This window comes from Erythranthe guttata, chromosome 14, assembly GCF_056151865.1.
Source record: "Erythranthe guttata isolate IM_541 chromosome 14, IM_541, whole genome shotgun sequence".
Taxonomy (NCBI): Eukaryota; Viridiplantae; Streptophyta; class Magnoliopsida; order Lamiales; family Phrymaceae; genus Erythranthe; species Erythranthe guttata.
This window is the reverse complement of record NC_142546.1, coordinates 13,875,483-13,892,865: the sequence shown is the minus strand read 5'-3', so window position 1 is coordinate 13,892,865 and position 17,383 is coordinate 13,875,483. Positions and strand designations below refer to the sequence as shown.

The window sequence follows — 17,383 nt, the reverse complement described above, 5'->3', positions numbered from 1 at the left end:
CTAGGTACATTGCATTTTTATGTTATGTATATAATATTAGTGCAATTTAAGTTTCTATTAGTATAGATATTTTGACTTATGTCGGAAAGCAATTTAAGCATAAGTTTGAATTTATACATAGAACTTGAAATTGTAGAGTAACTGTTGTCCGGTGTCCCTTTTCTTTGGTTCCTTCGATCCTACACCCGGTGATAAATACTGGGTGGATCTTCTGCTGCCACGTGTTCCTTTTTTTTATTTTTCTAAAACCCCTAAAGGTAAACCCTAGCGGGAAATTTATTATAAAATACAAAAAAGAGACACGTGGCAGCAGAAGACCCACCCGGTGTTTATCACTGGGTGTAGGGTCGAACAAATCCTTTTCTTTTGTTCTCTTTTCTCTTAATGTTCTTAGAATATGGTTAGTAGCCACTGTAATTGATATAGATAAAAAATAAAGAGAGATACTTTCAACATCCGACTTTAGCTCAGTTGGTAGAGCGGAGGACTGTAGTATGATACTGAAATCCTTAGGTCGCTGGTTCGAATCCGGCAAGTCGGATTTCTTTTTTTTTTTTAAATTTTATTTTTTATTTCGTGATGGGCCTAAGTCCAAAACTGAAGGCCCAAGTCTTAACTAACCCAAAGAAATGCCTAAGTTTGGAAAATGTCCAATTCATATTTTTATTGTTGTTAGAGGTGGAAATCGAAATTAGTACTTGTAGAAGTGGAAAACTTATTCCAATTCCATTAAAAAAGATAATCGAAATCAAGATTTCAGAAATTCGAATGAAAAACTTGTTCTAAAATCGGAAAATTCAGAATCTAATATGTATTCCTATTCCATTCAAAAGAAGAAAAAAAAACCCCGTAAACCGGAACTTCCGAATTCGGAATAAAACTAGTGTTCTAGTCCGAAAACGGAAATTCTTTTCTAATTTCAACCTCCCAAAATCAAATTAATCATGACTAAATATACATTCATATTTGTTAGCATCTCACTTGAGCTTTGACGGATTTTGGCCGGCATCAAGATTCGGTGCCTTAACGAGTAACGAGCGGTATCCGTAAACCAATTTCGAAGATAAATTTAGGTCAAAATAAAATATTCTTGACCACATCACTGCACAAATATTACATACAAAAAGAGCACCTATACATCTGTAAACACAAAAGAATAACCTTCCTATTTACATACATATATATATATATATACACACACACACATATATATGTATGGACTATTTTACAAAGTTTCTTGATTGTGAGGTGAATGAATGTATATACAGAGCAAAGAATCATATGCATAAATAATATTCATGTTCGACGAGTCAACTCTGAGTTGGAAAAGGGCTTTCGTATTTCATTTCCTGCAATTCCGGAAATCGAAATATCAAACCTTAATTGCACGAAATTAACATTTAAACAAAAAAAAAAAAAACCAAGCAAAACCTGATCGCAGATGGGGCAAGTGTCGCTTCTTTCCATCCACTCGAGTATGCACGAAAGGTGAAAGTGATGGTTACACTTGGTTGTGATCTTAGGATTCTCCGAATCATACTCTAAATATTGAAAAACCAAATAATTTAAATAAACCGATTTTTATTTTTATTTTTTATTTTTAAATCACTAATATATGAAATTCGTTCACCTTCGAGACAAGTGGGACAAACATCCTCTTCATCTGTTACTGAAACAGTTAACGAATTCGATTTCATAAGTTCGAATAGCTGCACCTTCTTCGGGCTATCCAATTTAGTGGATGGTGCATGCTCTTCTGAAACCGGTGGGTACTAAAGAACACGAATTAATATTAAAATAAATTGCGCAAAAAAAAAAACTTCGACTTACTCAATAATAAATATTATATAATTACATAAACAATTGAAGAAAAAAAAGAGAAACTACTAACATAATAGTACACTGGTGTTTGGGGAAGCGGCAGATTTTCGGAAGAAGAACAACAACCTCCCATTTTCGCCAAGTCTTAATTTTACGAAGTCACGTTTCTGCATTCCGAAATAAAACTAGTGTTGGAAAATCACAAGCATTGAAAAAAATTTATGCAAAATCAAACAAGGAAAAAATCGAGAACTTGTATAGAAAAGAAGCTGCACTTACACAAAAAGACTACACGTCAAAGCTATTGAGTAGATAATTAATCTGAGATAATTGTAAAAAAAAATAGGGTAAATTACGACCACTCTGAAGTAAGGTCAAATTATGAAAATAATCCCTCATGTTTGGATAATTACAGCCACCCCTCAACTATAAATCTTCTTACAAGTCCATCCATACGGTGTCCAATTTAGTGGAATCTTCTAGATTATGCGAATTTTTCTCAAGTTTGTACCCGTTTTACTCCATTCGAACACCACATTTTGAAACAAGATGATCATATAAGATGTGTTTTTGGGTTTGTAAATATCAGATTGTGTTGCATCACAAACAGCATTTTTGCACAAGAAATATTCCACGGAATCTAGAAGATTCTGTTGAATTTGACTATTGCAGAAGGGGGCTAGAATTTCACTACTCAGACATAAAAAGAAAAAAAAACATTGCAGAAGAAACTTAGGCTGAATTACATAACTCTGCAAGTATTAACCAAGCACAAAACGACAAAAGATAAACAAAGAAAGCACAAACAGAAATATAATTAATATAATTCAAAATTTGCTTAACCACAATCTTGCAACAGAGTACAGAAATCAAAAAGTTGAATTAAGAAGAACAGAAGCATATATACATAAATAAATATGTGCAAATTAATAAGAAAACTTTTTTACCTGAGATTCCAAGCTTAACTAGGGCATATGATATGAGTGGAAGAAGTTAGAAGGGCTGATTCTTGAAATTTGTGCAAGTAAAGGGGCTTCTGGGCAAAAAAAAATCAGAGGTTCCTGAGTGGAAAAGAGGGCCTTGAGATTCTGTAGAAAGTCAAGAATGAGAAGAATCAGATTGGCACGCAAAGAACGATGAACTTCAAAATAGTATTTAATTATAATTAATAAATGAAAATATCTATATAATTAAAATTAATAAAAGAAAATATTTGTATAATTATGATTAATAAAAGAAAATATTTATATTAAAAAATTAAATAATTGAATAATGGCTTCGCCCGGGCTCGAACCGGAGACCTTCAGTGTGTTAGACTGACGTGATAACCAACTACACCACGAAACCTTTGTGATAGTCTGATACGTTGTTTATTTATAGATTTTACATCTATTCGCAGATTGGTCCAACTCGTAGTTCACTTCTGTTTAATTTTAATTTGACAGATTGTATTATTATTATTTTTTTTTCCGCCCCGAAAATAAAATCTTACTATAGTACTAACATTTTACATATTGTATGATGGACAATTTTAGTGTTAATAATTATATTTTGAAAGAAATTCTAAATTATTTTGACATTTATTTTTGTTACGCCTATATATATGAAATCACATCGACATTGCAATGGAACTCGAAACGTGGTCTCTACGACCGTTACGGAAAATCCGTTTATGATAATAAACTTGACAAGGTACTTTATGGAAAAAAAAAACACTAAACACGTTCACAAAAAGCCATAAATCTGCTTATTTTATATACATAGCCAATTGATCAAGTGAAAATGCACAAATTAAACAACTTCAAAGTACATAATTTATTTATTTTACTTCTTTTGCATCAATGTAATCAAATCACCAAGTGAAGCTAATGGATTCATAATGCAGATTATCTGCCAGCTCAGCTGAGCATATAGCTGCCACGTCACGCCTCATCGTCTTCGGTCCGCTTACAAGTACTCCAACGCTCCTTTCTTCGATCCCCGAAAGAATTCCTACACCAAAATCCCAATTCAAAATTTCTTCATATCACAAATTAAATAACAAAAATAAAAAAAAAAATTTAAATTACTCACTCTTGAGATCAGGCCTTTGACCATATTGCACATTGACTGATTTAATAACCGATCGAATGGGAAGGCTTTCGAGTTCCACATCATCCGATATTTTAGCCGTCGAATATTCCTCCGCATTATCTTGAATTTGCTTGCTATCTTCATCGGCATTATTCTTTTTCTTGTTCCACAGAAACGCGCCGCTAGCTGCAACAACTATCGAGAAGCACACGAGGAACATGTTCATCGAAGCTTTCTTTGTGTACGAGTACCCCACTTTGCCTTTCTTATCGATCGGATAAACGACGTATTGCGTAAAAATTCCCAATAGCAAAAGGAAAATAACGAAAGACGAAGAAATTATTGCACCGAGCCATAGCCAACTGTTGGGGCCTAACGTGGGAGATATAGGTAAATCGGACGCGTTTGGCTTGAAAAATACGGTTCGAGTGGAACTTGATTTTTCTTTCGGTTGCCCTCTTTCTCTTGTCACGTAAGCCTCGATTTGTAGGTCAAAGTTATCGGGGTGGTTATTGTTATTATTTGAGGTGGAATTTGGGAGGATTAGGTCTAATATGGAGAGGTGCGTCGAGTTCTTGAATACACTAATGAGTGCGATTTTCGGGGTTTTGGATTTTAGGGTTGAGCTTACGAATATAAGTTCTTTGATTATCGAAATAAATGGGGTGATCCCACTTCCTCCACTAATCATCACCACCAAATCATGCCTAAAAAAAACGAAAAATAAAATAAAAAAGTGTCGCACCGTATGAAATATATTCGAAACTATAGTGTATATATGTTGAATATTATTTGATTTAAACGAACCTGAGAAAATTTGTTGAGGTGGGTCCGTATGGACCTTCGACCGATACTTGAAGATGATCGACGGATGGTGAGATGACGAGTTGGCGGAGATTCTTAGTCCAAATGCCTTCGCATTTGATTATAACACTTAGAATCTCGGGTTCTATGTTGTTGTTTGAAGTTATAGTGAAAGGATGCCACTGCAGCTTCGAAATGGCGGGAACATTTACGAAGATGGTGCTCGTTGGATTGTAATCTAGACCTGCCATATATGTAATGAAATTTTGTTATTAGTTCAAGTTACTATATATGGAGATTTTAGTTTCCTTTTGTGTAGTTAGTGTGTGTGTGTGTGTGTTTCGTTGGACGGATTGAATCGGGATTAGGTTATTCAAAATTTTAAAAATATGATCTATATTTTTTTTCGAAAGTAAAGAATTGATAAAGATTTTGATTGCAAAGTTGTAGAAATGTAAAATTCCATTTTAATTTCGGAAGGTTCGGGTTTTGGAAATTCTGAAATTTTCGAATTTTCGAAAATCATAATTTTTCGGTAGTATTTGAAATTATTTTTGGACATTGAAATTGAATATTAATAAATAAATAAATATAGTATTCATAATATAAAAGTATAATATAACATACATATTTTATAATATTAATATCATAAATATAATTTTTAGATCATAATTTACAGAATTAGTTTTAAAAACCGATTCATTGATTTTAAATAATAATTTTCAGAGTTACTTTTAAAAATCAAAACCCATCGAGCAAAAAAAAAGTTAGAAACTTAAATATAATTCTAATTTCAAAAATTAGAATTATAATTTGGAAATCTACGTACAAAAATCATTGTAATTCAAAAATTCCGTTCCGATTTCCACTCCTAATAACATATTATCAATGCAATTTTATCAATGTGTATATTAATTTGATTTGACAATAATGTGATACACAAAGATGTATATACGCACGTACCTCGAGTCTTGGAGAAGTTGAGCTGAATAGTGTCACACGGTAGAACTCGAGCAGAAAGTAAACGAACTCTCTGACGAGATTGCAAGAACCTCAAATATCGATCGATAACGAAGAGATAAAAACCGGGGAGCATAATGCACGCAAAACCAATGCCGACGTGCCATATGAAGAAGACGATGAAGAAAATGTAGAGATAGTGAGTATAGAGAAATAGCTCAAACATATTCCTTCTTATTGTAGGGTACGTTGTAACCCACATAGCCAATCCACATAGCAACGAGATTTCTCCGGCTATGTTCGATACATAATGGTCATACCATTTCAACGTCTGCGTTAAATCCGTAAAATTAAATAAGTAAATAATAATAATATAAATTTCGATATACATAGAACTAAAATAGTGTTCGATAAATTAGTTAAATTTGTAAATTATGTGTAATTAACTGATATTTAATTTTATTTTCCTAATAACTCGTGCGCCCGGTTGCCCGATTGGGTCGACCCGACCCGACCTATCGAAGAATTATTTTTGGTTAAATAATGATAAAGGTTATAGCCCATTTATAGAACGGCCCAAAGGAAATCGATACGGGTCAGGAGCCCAACAAGTTCCGTTTTTATCCAACTATTGGGGTGCAAATTGCTATAATCTATTTGAGCAAGGACTAAAAAGTAAATATAGTCACTAGTGTTGAAAGACAATAATGAAAGAAGATGACGCTAGGATTACGTCACCATGACATAAACTTTGTTTGAACAAATTACATTTTTTTTAATCAGAAAATCATTTTAAAGTTAATTTTACACATTTATATAATTCTTAGGGTAGCGTTTGGAACGATAATTCAAGAAAATCCCGAACCGGAAAATCCAATTTTTTCCATTCCAAGGATCAGAAAGCGACGGGTTTCCAAATTTCAATCTCATATACCGAGACTAACACAGTCATACATATTTTACATACATCTACACATAACATATAATTATACGTAAATTTACGATAATATGCAACCGATTGAGTACAAGACTTGTTTTCGGACTAAAGTCACACTCCACATAAGTATACAATTGTAGCATCGAAATAATTGTGGTTCACATATACAAAATATTTGAAAATATGTTGTTTATCAAACCAAATTGATTATTGACCACGTTCTTTATGGTCCCAATTAAAGTATGATGGGAAAAGGACTAATTGGCAATAACAAAAAGTTTTTGTCGAAATTGACAATCCCAAATAGCAAACAAAGGAGAAGACAATATTGGCAGGACTTTTGTGGGGTTCTCCACTAACTTGTAAAATATCATTAAAATTGTGAAATTTTTCAATGTCACATTTCACTTCCTAAACTAGTGGGGATTTAAAGAATATCGGTTGAATTTCAACTATAGATCTAATTAAATAATCAGCCAACAAATACACATACTTCATATGCATGTTGTACATCTGCAGTTCAAATCTACATAGTATAAATAAATTATAAACCTAATGGAGTGTCACATAAATTGTTTATAAACTAATATCACACAACTATATACATATAATTTATAATAATTTAAGAAAATCCATTAAAAATATGGATGGAATCAAAAAAATTAAAAATTGTCTTTTTCGATTTCTTTCCATTTTATTTTTTTCAGAACGGAATTGAAATTATTATTTCGCTTAAAATAATATTAAACTTTATTCGAAAGTGCTAGTTCCGACGCGCGGAACTACACCTCATACTCCATTTAAATCATTGAAACCAAAGCACAATGAACCAAAAGAATGATGGGACATAGGCACAAAGAACATGATGTATAGTGTTATTCATAATTGACTTAACTACTTGTCCTTCCCAAATAAATCAATAATATATACTTAGGTTAATTATGACATATGGTCCAATAATTAAAAAAAAAAAAAAACATATGAATTATAATTACCTGAGATAATCTGCTGGTTATGGTCCAATAAACCAGGTAGAGAAATCCATGAACAGTAAATAGTGCCATGGAAATATTACCAAGCCAAATATGGTATTTGATGCTTTTCTCTGAAGTTAACCCTATCATGGGTAAAATTGATGAACCTCTTGTTACTGGATAGAACAGAAATGTTAAGCACAAATTCCCTGTTACCCCTGCCACTAGTGCCACTCTATCCAACTTGCTTTGCCACCTGTACATGTTGAGAGAGAGAGAGAGAGAGAGCAAATAACAAAAAAATGGGGTAATTTTTTTTTTTCGCAACGAAGGAGCTGTAGTCTACTATCTCTACAAGAAATGATTTTTCGAGTGACAATAATTAGCCAAAAAATATTATCATTAATTCAAGATAAAAAATTGATTATAGTGACAATAAAAGGGATTAAGTGACAACAAACTGAGCTATTAATGATAGCATAGAACATATTGTCATTTGTTAGTGACATTTTTTTTAATTGTCGCAATTAAAGAGTATCACTAGTCATATTTTCATATGCATATAGGTGCAGGTGCAGTGTATAAACTTCAGCTCGTTGCAAATTAGATCGAGTTAGATCGAGCCATGACATATTTAATTTCAAGATAGTATCTAGTGGATTTTCTTGAAAATAAAAAAAAAAACAAAAAAAAAAAAAGAGAGAGAAGATATGTGTGTGTGTGTGTGTGTATAATGCTTACACTTTGTCATGTTTTGTGGAAGAGAGAAATGGGACTTGCTTCAACCAATGGCGCATGTAATCTGCAAAGTACCAAAGACAGAGAGCAATGAACAAGGTGAGTAGAGTTAGCTCCGTTACGGTGACGATTCCCAGCCCCTTAACAATCATCGGCTTCTTCAAGAACCTCGGATTTCTGTCGATTTTGCTGATGTCATAAAAACATGCATTGATTATTTAAAATATTATAGAAAATATGACAAATTGCACTTCACCCCCTATAAATTTCTCATTTTCGCACTTTCCCCCCCCCCCCCCAAAATAAAAAAAAATGGATATTATACCCTTCAAAATTTTATTTTGGTTGCACTTTGCCCCTGAACGCAATTTTTTGAGGGCATTGTGCAACAAAAAAAACATTTTAAAGGGGCAACATGCAAAAAATAGTGTTTTAAGGGACAACGTGCAACAAAAGTAACATTTAAAGGGACAATGTACAATAAAAATGTTCAATTGCGATGAATAATTCATGGGAGTTTTGCTATCGGGGCAATGTGCAACATGAATAATATTTTGAAGGGGGATTCACTTTAAAAAAAATTGAAGGTGTAAAGTGCGAAAATTAGAATTTTACAGGAGGTGATGTGCAATTTGCCCTAAAAAATAAATGGTGGGATTTATATAAGGACAAAATGCACTTCACCCCCTACGAATTTTCCCCTTTTTGCACTTTCCCCCCAAAAAAATCAAAAACTGGATAATTCCCCTTCAAAATATTATTTTGGTTGCACTTTGACCCATAAGCCAATTTTTGGAGGGCATTGTGCAACAAAAGTAACATTTTAAAGGGGCAACGGACAAAAAAATAGTGTTTTTAAGGGGCAACGTCTAACAAAAATAGCATTTAAAAGGACAAAATGACAATGTACAACAAAAATACTCAATTGCGATGAATAACCCATCGGAGTTTTGCAATCGGGGCAATGTACAACATAAATAATATTTTGAAGGCGGACATTCAAAATATTACAGGAGGTGATGTGCAATTAATAATATTTTGAGGGGGTAAAGTGTGAAAATTAGAATTTTACAGGGGTGATGTGCAATTAATATAATAGCAAGAAAAAATTAATTAAAAAATAAACCTTGGTGCTGTCACTCTTGCAGCTTTCATCTTCCCTAAATGCAGATATATACATCCAAGAACAGCAATGAACAATATGGGGAATGTGAAATTCAGCATTATTGGACCTGAAAATAATTAGTGCATAATTAATTAATATTTTATCACAAAAACAAAATAAATAAATTATTAATTAAAAAAAAGGGAATCTTGCCTTGAAATTCGAAGAAAGTTGAATTAGTGGCAGTGATGATATGGAGCAGCCATTTATTGTAATAAGTATCAGTAGGCATAATAATCCACATCATTATATTACCAAGAAAAACAATTAGTGCTAGCAGCAGAATTGCTCCTCTAATTGCAGATGAAGAAAAAGAAGCCATTGTTTCTCACTCTTGATCTCTCTCTCTCTCTACTTCTGCTATATATTTTTTTGAGTTTATTTTCTTTCTTATGTGAAATGGAAGGAAATTTATATAGAGTGAGCTCACAAGGTGATGTGTGTGTGTGTGTGTGTGTGATGGGCAAGTGGATATACATATATATTATATCCAACACATATTTACTTTCATTGCTTTCTTTATTGTTTTAGATTAAATTAGAGGGTAATTATATATTAAAATAAAAAAGGAATTTGATGCTAATCTTAATAAATAAGTAACAGTTGATCAGCTCTTCAAATAGCTTATCAAATCTTAAAATAACTGTTCAAATGTGAGAGTTTATCATCTATTTATTTGAATAAAAAGTCATGTTTAAATGAGCCAAAATGTTCAATTTGGTATACTAACTTTTCCATTGTCATTACATTCTCTTGGGAGTTGGTATAGATCCCCACTTAATGAACATGTGTCTCCAACATGCCACTGGCGTAACAAGGAAGCGGCAGGTGGGGGGCAGCCGCCCCTCCAAGATAAAAAAAAAATATCATTTTTTTTTAATTACTTTTTTGGCATAATATTTTTTAAATATGTGGTTTTGCCCCTCCAAAAACAAAATTGTTCTAATCTCTTGTGTAAATTTAGATATTTTGTTCTATTTGTTATGACAATATAAAATAACACAACTATTTTTTTTTTAATTTTTAATTAAAAATTATAAATATATACTAAATTTTAGCAACTTTTTGTGTATAACTCTATAAAAAATCCGGGGGCATTGCTCCGAATCCCCGAGAAATTTAACCTACCTATTGGTATTGCATCATGCTGATGTCTGCATGATTCACCATCCAAGCCTCCACTTTTCTTTTATTTAATTCCTTGTTATATATATATATATATATATATATATATATATATATATATATATATATATATATATATATATATATATATATATATATACTGTTACTTGGTGGGTGGAGCCCTGGAGGGAAATGGAAATAGTGGAATGAAGTTGATCATATATACATACACACACTTTTGTGAATATATAATTAATCATATGCTACCACTATGTAGCACTAACGTGGGTACAAAAATGATGATACGGGAAAACGGGAAATACGGGTACGGGGATACGGCATATCTCAAAAATGGGAATAAGGTTTTTTTGTATGGCCCGTTTTCTTTGTTCACCCTAGGCCTCAAGATACCCCGGCCCGGCCCGGCCCGGCCATGTATAGCATCTATAAGACCGTTAAACGAAATGCTTGAAAGTTGAAACTCATAATTTCACAACAAGGAAAACTCAGTGATTTATAATATTATTCATGTTTTATTTTTTATTTATTTTTATATTTTACAAAAGGAAGAGAGGTGTATTTCGTTTCTTTTACATTTGTAGATCCAACGCTGAAACAAACAAACAATACAAACACAAGTAAAGAAAAAGAAAAACAAAAACAAAAACAAACTCAACAGAACAAAGCCACTGAGTCCACATACATATATGTATATATATGTATGTATGTGTGTATAGATATACATATGAAATGATGACATCACCAACTGAAGCTGATTGACTCAAAATGCAGATTAGCGGCCAAGCCAGATGAACATATATTAGCAACTTCATGCCTCAACTTCTTCGGCCCGCAAACGAGAACCCCAACGCTCGACTCCTTTCGATCGAATAGAAACCCTACATTTCGAAAAAAAGAATTTAAGAATTTATTCGAAAACTAATAATACTAACAACAATATACTAGAATAACTCACTTTTAAGGTCCGGCCTTTCTCCGTAATGCAAGTTGATAGACTTTGAAATCGACTCGTGAGGTAAGCTCTCGAGTTCTCGATCCGCGTTATAGTACCAAGAATTCGGCGAGGCCGCGGGGGTGGCCCCCTCCATATTCTGAATTTGCGTGGTTTCTTTCGATTTCTCACTCTTGTTCCAAAGAAACGCGGAGGTCGATGTTATTCCTATGCAGATGCATAGGAATAGCATGTGTAGCACCGCTCTCGATGAAGAAGAATATTTCTTGTTCGTATTGTGATCGATCGGGAATATATAGTACCGCGTCAAGATTCCAATGAGAATTAGGTAGATGACGAAAGAGGACGAGATTATTGCACATAGCCAGAGCCAGCTGTTCGGGCCGAGAATCGGAGCCAATGGGGCGTCGGACGGGTTGGGTTTGAACCAAATGGTTCGGGTGGTTTTCTTTTCTTGGGTTGCGGGTTGTTTTTCTCGGGTTATGTAGGCCTCGATTTGTAGGTCTAGACGGGACAGCTCGGATGGAGTACCGGAGATTGGGAGGATCAGGTCTAGCATTGTTAGGTCGGTGGAGTTCTTGAATGCGGTGATGAGTAGAATATTGGGTGTGCTCGATTTCGTTGTTTCGCTCGTGTGGACGAGCTCGCGGATTATCGAGATGAAAGGCGTTACGCCACTACCTCCGCTCACCATTACCAAAAGGTCGTGCCTATATAGAAACAAAACATCATGTTAATTTTCGTTGATTCTGGTCCGAAATTTTTCGATTTTGGAACAATATTTTTCATTCTGAAAATCCGATTCCCCTTTTTTTTTTACGATTTTTTTTATCGAAATTGGAATATATTGGAGATTCCAATTTCCGATCCAATTTAATTTTCAAAAGTAATTTTGAAAACTCCGATTTTTTTGAATATGAATATTACACTTATATGAATATTGTTATGCATTTTGATATTTGAAGTGACTAAAAAGTTGGAATTTTCCGAATTCAGCCTTTTCATTACAGTTTTCGAAATCCCGATGTTTTTTTTAACAAAATTAAAATTAGTTTTTCACTTCGAAAAAAAATTAATTTTCTTCCGAAAATGTTGATTTCGATTCGATCTGTCCGATTTCACCCTTAAAACCGGCTAAGTGTACAATCGGGTAAAGTTTGTGTTTGAAATTAATGTGTATCTTGTACCTTAGAAAATCAGTGGAAGCGGGTCCGTAAGGCCCTTCGATGGAAACATCAAGGCGATCGACGGGGGAAGGCGAGGCGAGCAACTCCTGGAGCTTGTTAGTCCATTTTCCTTCTCCTTTAATAATCACACTTATTTTATCGGATTCCAAATTACTATTCGAGCTAATTGTGAACGGATGCCATTGCATCTTTGAAATGCTCGGTACATTCAAGAACATGATGCTTGTCGGAGTGTAACTCAACCCTAACAAAAACATAATACAGTAGAATCTCGATTAATTAATACTCGATAAATTGATAACCTCGCTTATATAAAAGTTTTTTCTAGTCACGACTCGGTAAAAACCTTCTAATTTATTAGTTCGATAATTTAATATTTCACTAAATTAATAGAATTTTGCTAGTTCTAACTGTATTAATTTATAGAGATTAATTAACTGTATATATGTTATATTTATATATATATACTACATATGTTATATGCTATATATATTACCTTTGGTCTTGGAGAAGTTGAGCTCAACGGTTTGACAAGGAAGAACCCTAGCGGACAATAAACGAACGCTTCGTCTCGACTGTAAGAATCTGAGGAACCTGTCGATGACAAAGAGGAAGAAACCGGGGAGCATGATGCTGGAGTAGCTAATCCCGACATGGAGCACGAAGAAGAAGACGAACACAATGTAGAGATGGTGAGTGTAGAAAAACAGCTCGAACATTTTTCTCCTTATTCTCGGAAATGTCGTCGCCCATAGGATTAAACCCGCTAGTAGCGATATTTCTCCGGCCACGTTCGATACTCCGGTGTTCTCCCATTTCAGCATCTAAATTTTTAGACATAGAGAAATTCGAATCAATTTTTCTTTTTAGATGTGTGGATTTTTATTTTATTTTATAAACGGAATTTCTGAATTCTGCCTAATTAATTTGGGTTTGAAACGATTTTTCTTCATTTCGGTTCCAATTTATTTTACAATTTCAATTTCCGCAAATATTTCTGATTTTTTTTAGCCAAAAAAATATATTTAGAATGTTGATATTATTATCTGATTATTTAAATATAATTTAAATGAAGTATATACAAAATTTATGAATAAAGTATTAAAAGAGGCATATGATATGTAAAAAATATATACTTTTAACATTTAATAACGTTGTGTTAGATAAATTAAATTTTACCAAAAAATAACATTTATAAAATTTGTTGACTTGATTATTGACTTATTGTGACATGCACACGATTAATAAAAATATAATCAAATAAAAAATTAGTAGAATCTCCAAAACACGAGGCCACTTTGGTAGTTGACTATATAAAGTGAACGTTTTTCAGCCGTACACGCGTCAAGCAAAGAAAAGTTGATGGCACCATTAAAAGTGCTCTTTCCTTTTTTTCCCCCCCAAACAGAAAAAAGCGTGCCACGTAATTGCTTGCATGAAGGAACAGCGACTTTACTAACAAACCCAAAACCGCACGACTTTCTGGTATTTTTCTTATATAATGTATGATCTATGATGACCCAAATAAATACGATATATTTTATTCTTTGAATATATTTATTTATAAAAATATAACTTAAAAATGTATAGTAACATTGTTTTTTTTTTTTGGTAAATTTAATAACTTAATAATTTTAATTATTATTTTACTAATCTAACATGAGGTGTGGCCAAGAATTGTAATAAAATTAGGGTAAATTACACTTACACCCCTGAGGTATGTTAAAATAACTTTAAGGTTATTGTAGTATTGGTAATTACAATCACCCTCCTAAAACATTGTTAGAAGCTCTAACGGAATAATGCACTGGATAACTTATTCAGTTAGTGTTCTAAAAGACTTTAGTTTCAGGCAGTGGTGGAGACAACATAGAGTTAGGGGGTCACATGACTCTCTTAACATTTCTTAAATCCTTATTATTTTATATAAAATTTATAAATTTTCTTTTATGGCAGCATTAACAGCCACGCGGGAAACAAATACAGTGCATATTGGTCCGCATAACATGAAATATTAGCTCCGGTAATTGTTTTGGGGGTGTGGATGTAATTACCAATACGATATGAGCCTTAAAGTAATATTAGTATACCTCAGGGGTGTGGGTGTAATTTTATCCTAAAATATGAAAATAAAATAAAATTACCTCTGATAATTCATGAGTGGAAGCCCAAAAGATGATGTAACAAATGCCATGTGAAGTGAAAAGGGCCATCACCATATGGCCCAGCCAAATGTGGTATTTAACACTCCCCTCAGAAGTCAGCCCGAAAAGCGGAAGCACTGACGAGCCACGTGTCACCGGGAAGAAAAGAAACGACAACGCTATGTTCCCGACAAGTCCTAGCCGGAGCGCCGCCGTGTCCAGCTTCGCTTCCCACACTTGTTCTCCACTTTTCGCGGCCGATTTCGGCGTGATTTTGGGGAAACTAATTCGCAAATAAGTGGCGAGGTTCCAAATAAGAAGTGCAACGAACATTAGGAAAAACGCAAGCTCGATTCGAGATACGATCCCTAGCCCTTTCGTGACGATTGGCCTTTTCCATGTAGCCGTACGATTATCACCATTTCCTCTGCTTATTTAAAAAAATTAAAATTAATTAATTAAATTAAATTATTAAAAATAGCTAAGCATAGTCTAATTTTATAGTGATTAATGAGATTGGGCACCGTTTGGTAATTAGGCTATCTTTAGATTTTTGTCCTAAATGGAGATACACACAACCCAAGGTTGCAATGAATAGAATTGGGAAAGTGAATACCAAATAAGTTGCACCTGCAAAACCAAACCAAACATAGGAGTAAATATATGAGTAAATGCTCTATTAAATTATAATTAATTTAATGAATTTTTGAGTCAACATGGTTTTTAATGTTTTATATTCTAATTATTTAGTGTCTATTTAAACTTTTTTTTGTTTTTTATTTAAATTAAAAAATATGTATTTATATTATGGAACTTAAGAAAAAAAAACATATATATATATATATATATATATATATATATATATATATATATATATATATATATATATATATATATATATATATATATATATATATAACATGACTAAAATGTCATTTTTATTTCTTTTGTTTGTTAGAATTAATGTTTGAGATAACGGTAAAATTCATTTTGCACCCCTGTACTATGTGAAAGGTATCATTTACCCCCCTAATGTATAGAAAACATCAAACACCCCCCTATTTTTAACGGTCAATGGTCAAATTTTTAACGGTGTTAAATTTTGAGTGCCCTGTTTTTATGTTTGATATAATTCCTAATTTTTTCTAGGCATATTTTTTGTTGATTATTGACGATTTCTAGCGTTCGTTCAAATTAGGGTTTTTTGTCGATTTTAGAATTTTATTTTATTTTTGGTTTTCTTTTTCGAGGATTTTTCCATTATAATATGAAAATGTTAAAAAAAATGATTGAATAAAGTGAAAAAAATAGGGCTGCAAAAGATGAAAAATCCGGTAAACATTTGTCAAAACGAAGCATCCTATATATAGAAATTTTTTGGGGTATTTTCGTTAATAAAAAAAAAAAAACCAACATTTCTTTGCAATAGTCGGTCAAAGGTTTTGACTAACGGAATTAGAAAAAAACTAACGGCAGGGGGGTGTTTGATGTTTTCTATACTTCAGGGGGGTAAATGATACATTTCGCATAGTACAGGGGTGCAAAATGAATTTTACCCTTGAGATAATGGTAATAATGAATAAAGAACTATTTATGCATCACCGAAATTATAAATTAAGTAACGAAAAAATATAATTTTTTTGTGAGGAAGAAAAAAATATAAATTATTTTCGAAATGACAGTATAAATTTAAAATGGATCGGAGGGAGTATATTTTATGTATCTACAAATTTAAACTATATGATTTTCATCGTATAATATGTAAGAAAATTTCATCTTCTTTTTTTTTTTTTTTTTTTTTTTTTATCTTATTTATGTAGTGAATGCTTTTCAGAAGATATTAATTTTTCAAGGGAGAAAAAGAGGTGTAAATAAATATAAATATTTAGTAATTACATTTTTTTTGTCGTATATTTAAAAATAAAATTTGAGTGCATATATATATATATATATATATATATATATATATATATATATATATATATATATATATATATATATATATATATATATATATATTATATATATATATATTATATATATATACCTTGGGTGGTTCCGAAAAAAGTGGAGGCTGTTTTTGCCCGGAGCACCGGCAACCAAGTCACTTTGTACGGATTTGTAGGCATCATCACCCACAAGAGAAGGTATCCGGCGAAGACCGCCAGCACGACCGCCATTATCGCCGCTCGGATTGTGTTTTTGCCGCCGCCAGCTGAAGGTGGTGAATTTTTTTGTGGATCCATACTTGTATACTCTCTCTCTCTCTCTCTCTCTCTCTCTCTCTCTCTCTCTCTCTCTTGTGTGGGAGAGAATATTGAAAATGTTTCTTAATTTTGTGAGAGAATGTTAAGGAATGTGATGTGTATATATAGTAGGGAAAATTGTGACATGCTTAATTTGTACACTAGCAAGAAACATGACTTGGAATTTATTTAATTATTTAGGATGACCAAAATAAATATTAAAAAAAGGAGAAAAA

General features: G+C 32.7%; 3 protein-coding genes and 2 non-coding genes across 7 annotated transcripts; 1 reads left to right on the top strand and 4 right to left on the bottom strand.

Moving 5' to 3' along the window:
* The first annotated feature begins 456 nt into the window (after positions 1–456).
* Positions 457–541, top strand: TRNAY-GUA (transfer RNA tyrosine (anticodon GUA)). The gene is given in 2 exon segments: positions 457–493; positions 506–541. It is a non-coding gene; the product is annotated as a tRNA-Tyr (tRNA).
* A 506-nt stretch (positions 542–1,047) lies between these two features.
* On the bottom strand, positions 1,048–3,002 carry LOC105960521 (putative E3 ubiquitin-protein ligase RHB1A). 2 transcript variants are annotated; one of them, XM_088814035.1, is made up of 6 exons: positions 2,769–2,982; positions 2,101–2,142; positions 1,892–1,988; positions 1,631–1,772; positions 1,432–1,541; positions 1,048–1,349 (listed from the first exon to the last, which is right to left on the bottom strand). In XM_088814035.1, the coding sequence occupies exons 3-6, from the start codon at positions 1,952–1,954 to the stop codon at positions 1,311–1,313; spliced, it is 354 nt and encodes a 117-aa protein (XP_088670161.1). In that variant the 5' UTR covers positions 1,955–1,988; positions 2,101–2,142; positions 2,769–2,982; the 3' UTR covers positions 1,048–1,310. The 2 variants fall into 2 exon arrangements, with proteins under 2 accessions (XP_088670161.1, XP_088670160.1); XM_088814034.1 differs by lacking the exon at positions 2,101–2,142 and having other exon boundaries at positions 2,769–3,002.
* A 92-nt stretch (positions 3,003–3,094) lies between these two features.
* Positions 3,095–3,168, bottom strand: TRNAV-AAC (transfer RNA valine (anticodon AAC)). The gene has a single exon. It is a non-coding gene; the product is annotated as a tRNA-Val (tRNA).
* A 322-nt stretch (positions 3,169–3,490) lies between these two features.
* LOC148765243 (ferric reduction oxidase 2-like) lies at positions 3,491–10,258 on the bottom strand. Of its 2 annotated transcripts, none has more exons than XM_088813038.1 (8): positions 9,626–10,258; positions 9,434–9,539; positions 8,311–8,484; positions 7,591–7,825; positions 5,662–5,989; positions 4,702–4,942; positions 3,895–4,601; positions 3,491–3,813 (listed from the first exon to the last, which is right to left on the bottom strand). In XM_088813038.1, exons 1-8 carry the CDS (start codon positions 9,792–9,794, stop codon positions 3,674–3,676), a joined length of 2,100 nt encoding a protein of 699 aa, XP_088669164.1. In that variant the 5' UTR covers positions 9,795–10,258; the 3' UTR covers positions 3,491–3,673. The 2 variants fall into 2 exon arrangements, with proteins under 2 accessions (XP_088669164.1, XP_088669163.1); XM_088813037.1 differs by having other exon boundaries at positions 8,311–8,496; positions 9,626–10,208.
* Positions 10,259–11,085: 827 nt separating this feature from the next.
* LOC105960559 (ferric reduction oxidase 2) lies at positions 11,086–17,244 on the bottom strand. Its single transcript, XM_088813036.1, has 7 exons — positions 16,949–17,244; positions 15,426–15,531; positions 14,902–15,328; positions 13,254–13,581; positions 12,758–13,001; positions 11,574–12,280; positions 11,086–11,496 (listed from the first exon to the last, which is right to left on the bottom strand). Exons 1-7 carry the CDS (start codon positions 17,145–17,147, stop codon positions 11,357–11,359), a joined length of 2,151 nt encoding a protein of 716 aa, XP_088669162.1. The 5' UTR covers positions 17,148–17,244; the 3' UTR covers positions 11,086–11,356.
* Positions 17,245–17,383: the final 139 nt, after the last annotated feature.

Bases quoted from the DNA above. Each gene is read 5' to 3' on its own strand.
- LOC148765243 (XM_088813037.1), bottom strand. From the start codon at position 9,794: ATGGCTTCTTTTTCTTCATCTGCAATTAGAGGAGCAATTCTGCTGCTA. The intron at 5,990-7,590 runs GTAATTATAATT...GATTTAACGCAG, and splicing joins TAACCAGCAGATTATCTCAG to ACGTTGAAATGGTATGACCA. The intron at 3,814-3,894 runs GTGAGTAATTTA...ATTTTGGTGTAG, and splicing joins TCAAAGGCCTGATCTCAAGA to GAATTCTTTCGGGGATCGAA.
- LOC105960559 (XM_088813036.1), bottom strand. From the start codon at position 17,147: ATGGATCCACAAAAAAATTCACCACCTTCAGCTGGCGGCGGCAAAAAC. The intron at 15,532-16,948 runs GTATATATATAT...TTGGTTTTGCAG, and splicing joins TTTTTTCGGAACCACCCAAG to GTGCAACTTATTTGGTATTC. The intron at 11,497-11,573 runs GTGAGTTATTCT...TTCGAAATGTAG, and splicing joins AGAAAGGCCGGACCTTAAAA to GGTTTCTATTCGATCGAAAG.
- LOC105960521 (XM_088814034.1), bottom strand. From the start codon at position 1,954: ATGGGAGGTTGTTGTTCTTCTTCCGAAAATCTGCCGCTTCCCCAAACA. The intron at 1,542-1,630 runs GTGAACGAATTT...TTCAATATTTAG, and splicing joins TTGTCCCACTTGTCTCGAAG to AGTATGATTCGGAGAATCCT. The intron at 1,350-1,431 runs GTTTTGCTTGGT...CCGGAATTGCAG, and splicing joins CTTGCCCCATCTGCGATCAG to GAAATGAAATACGAAAGCCC.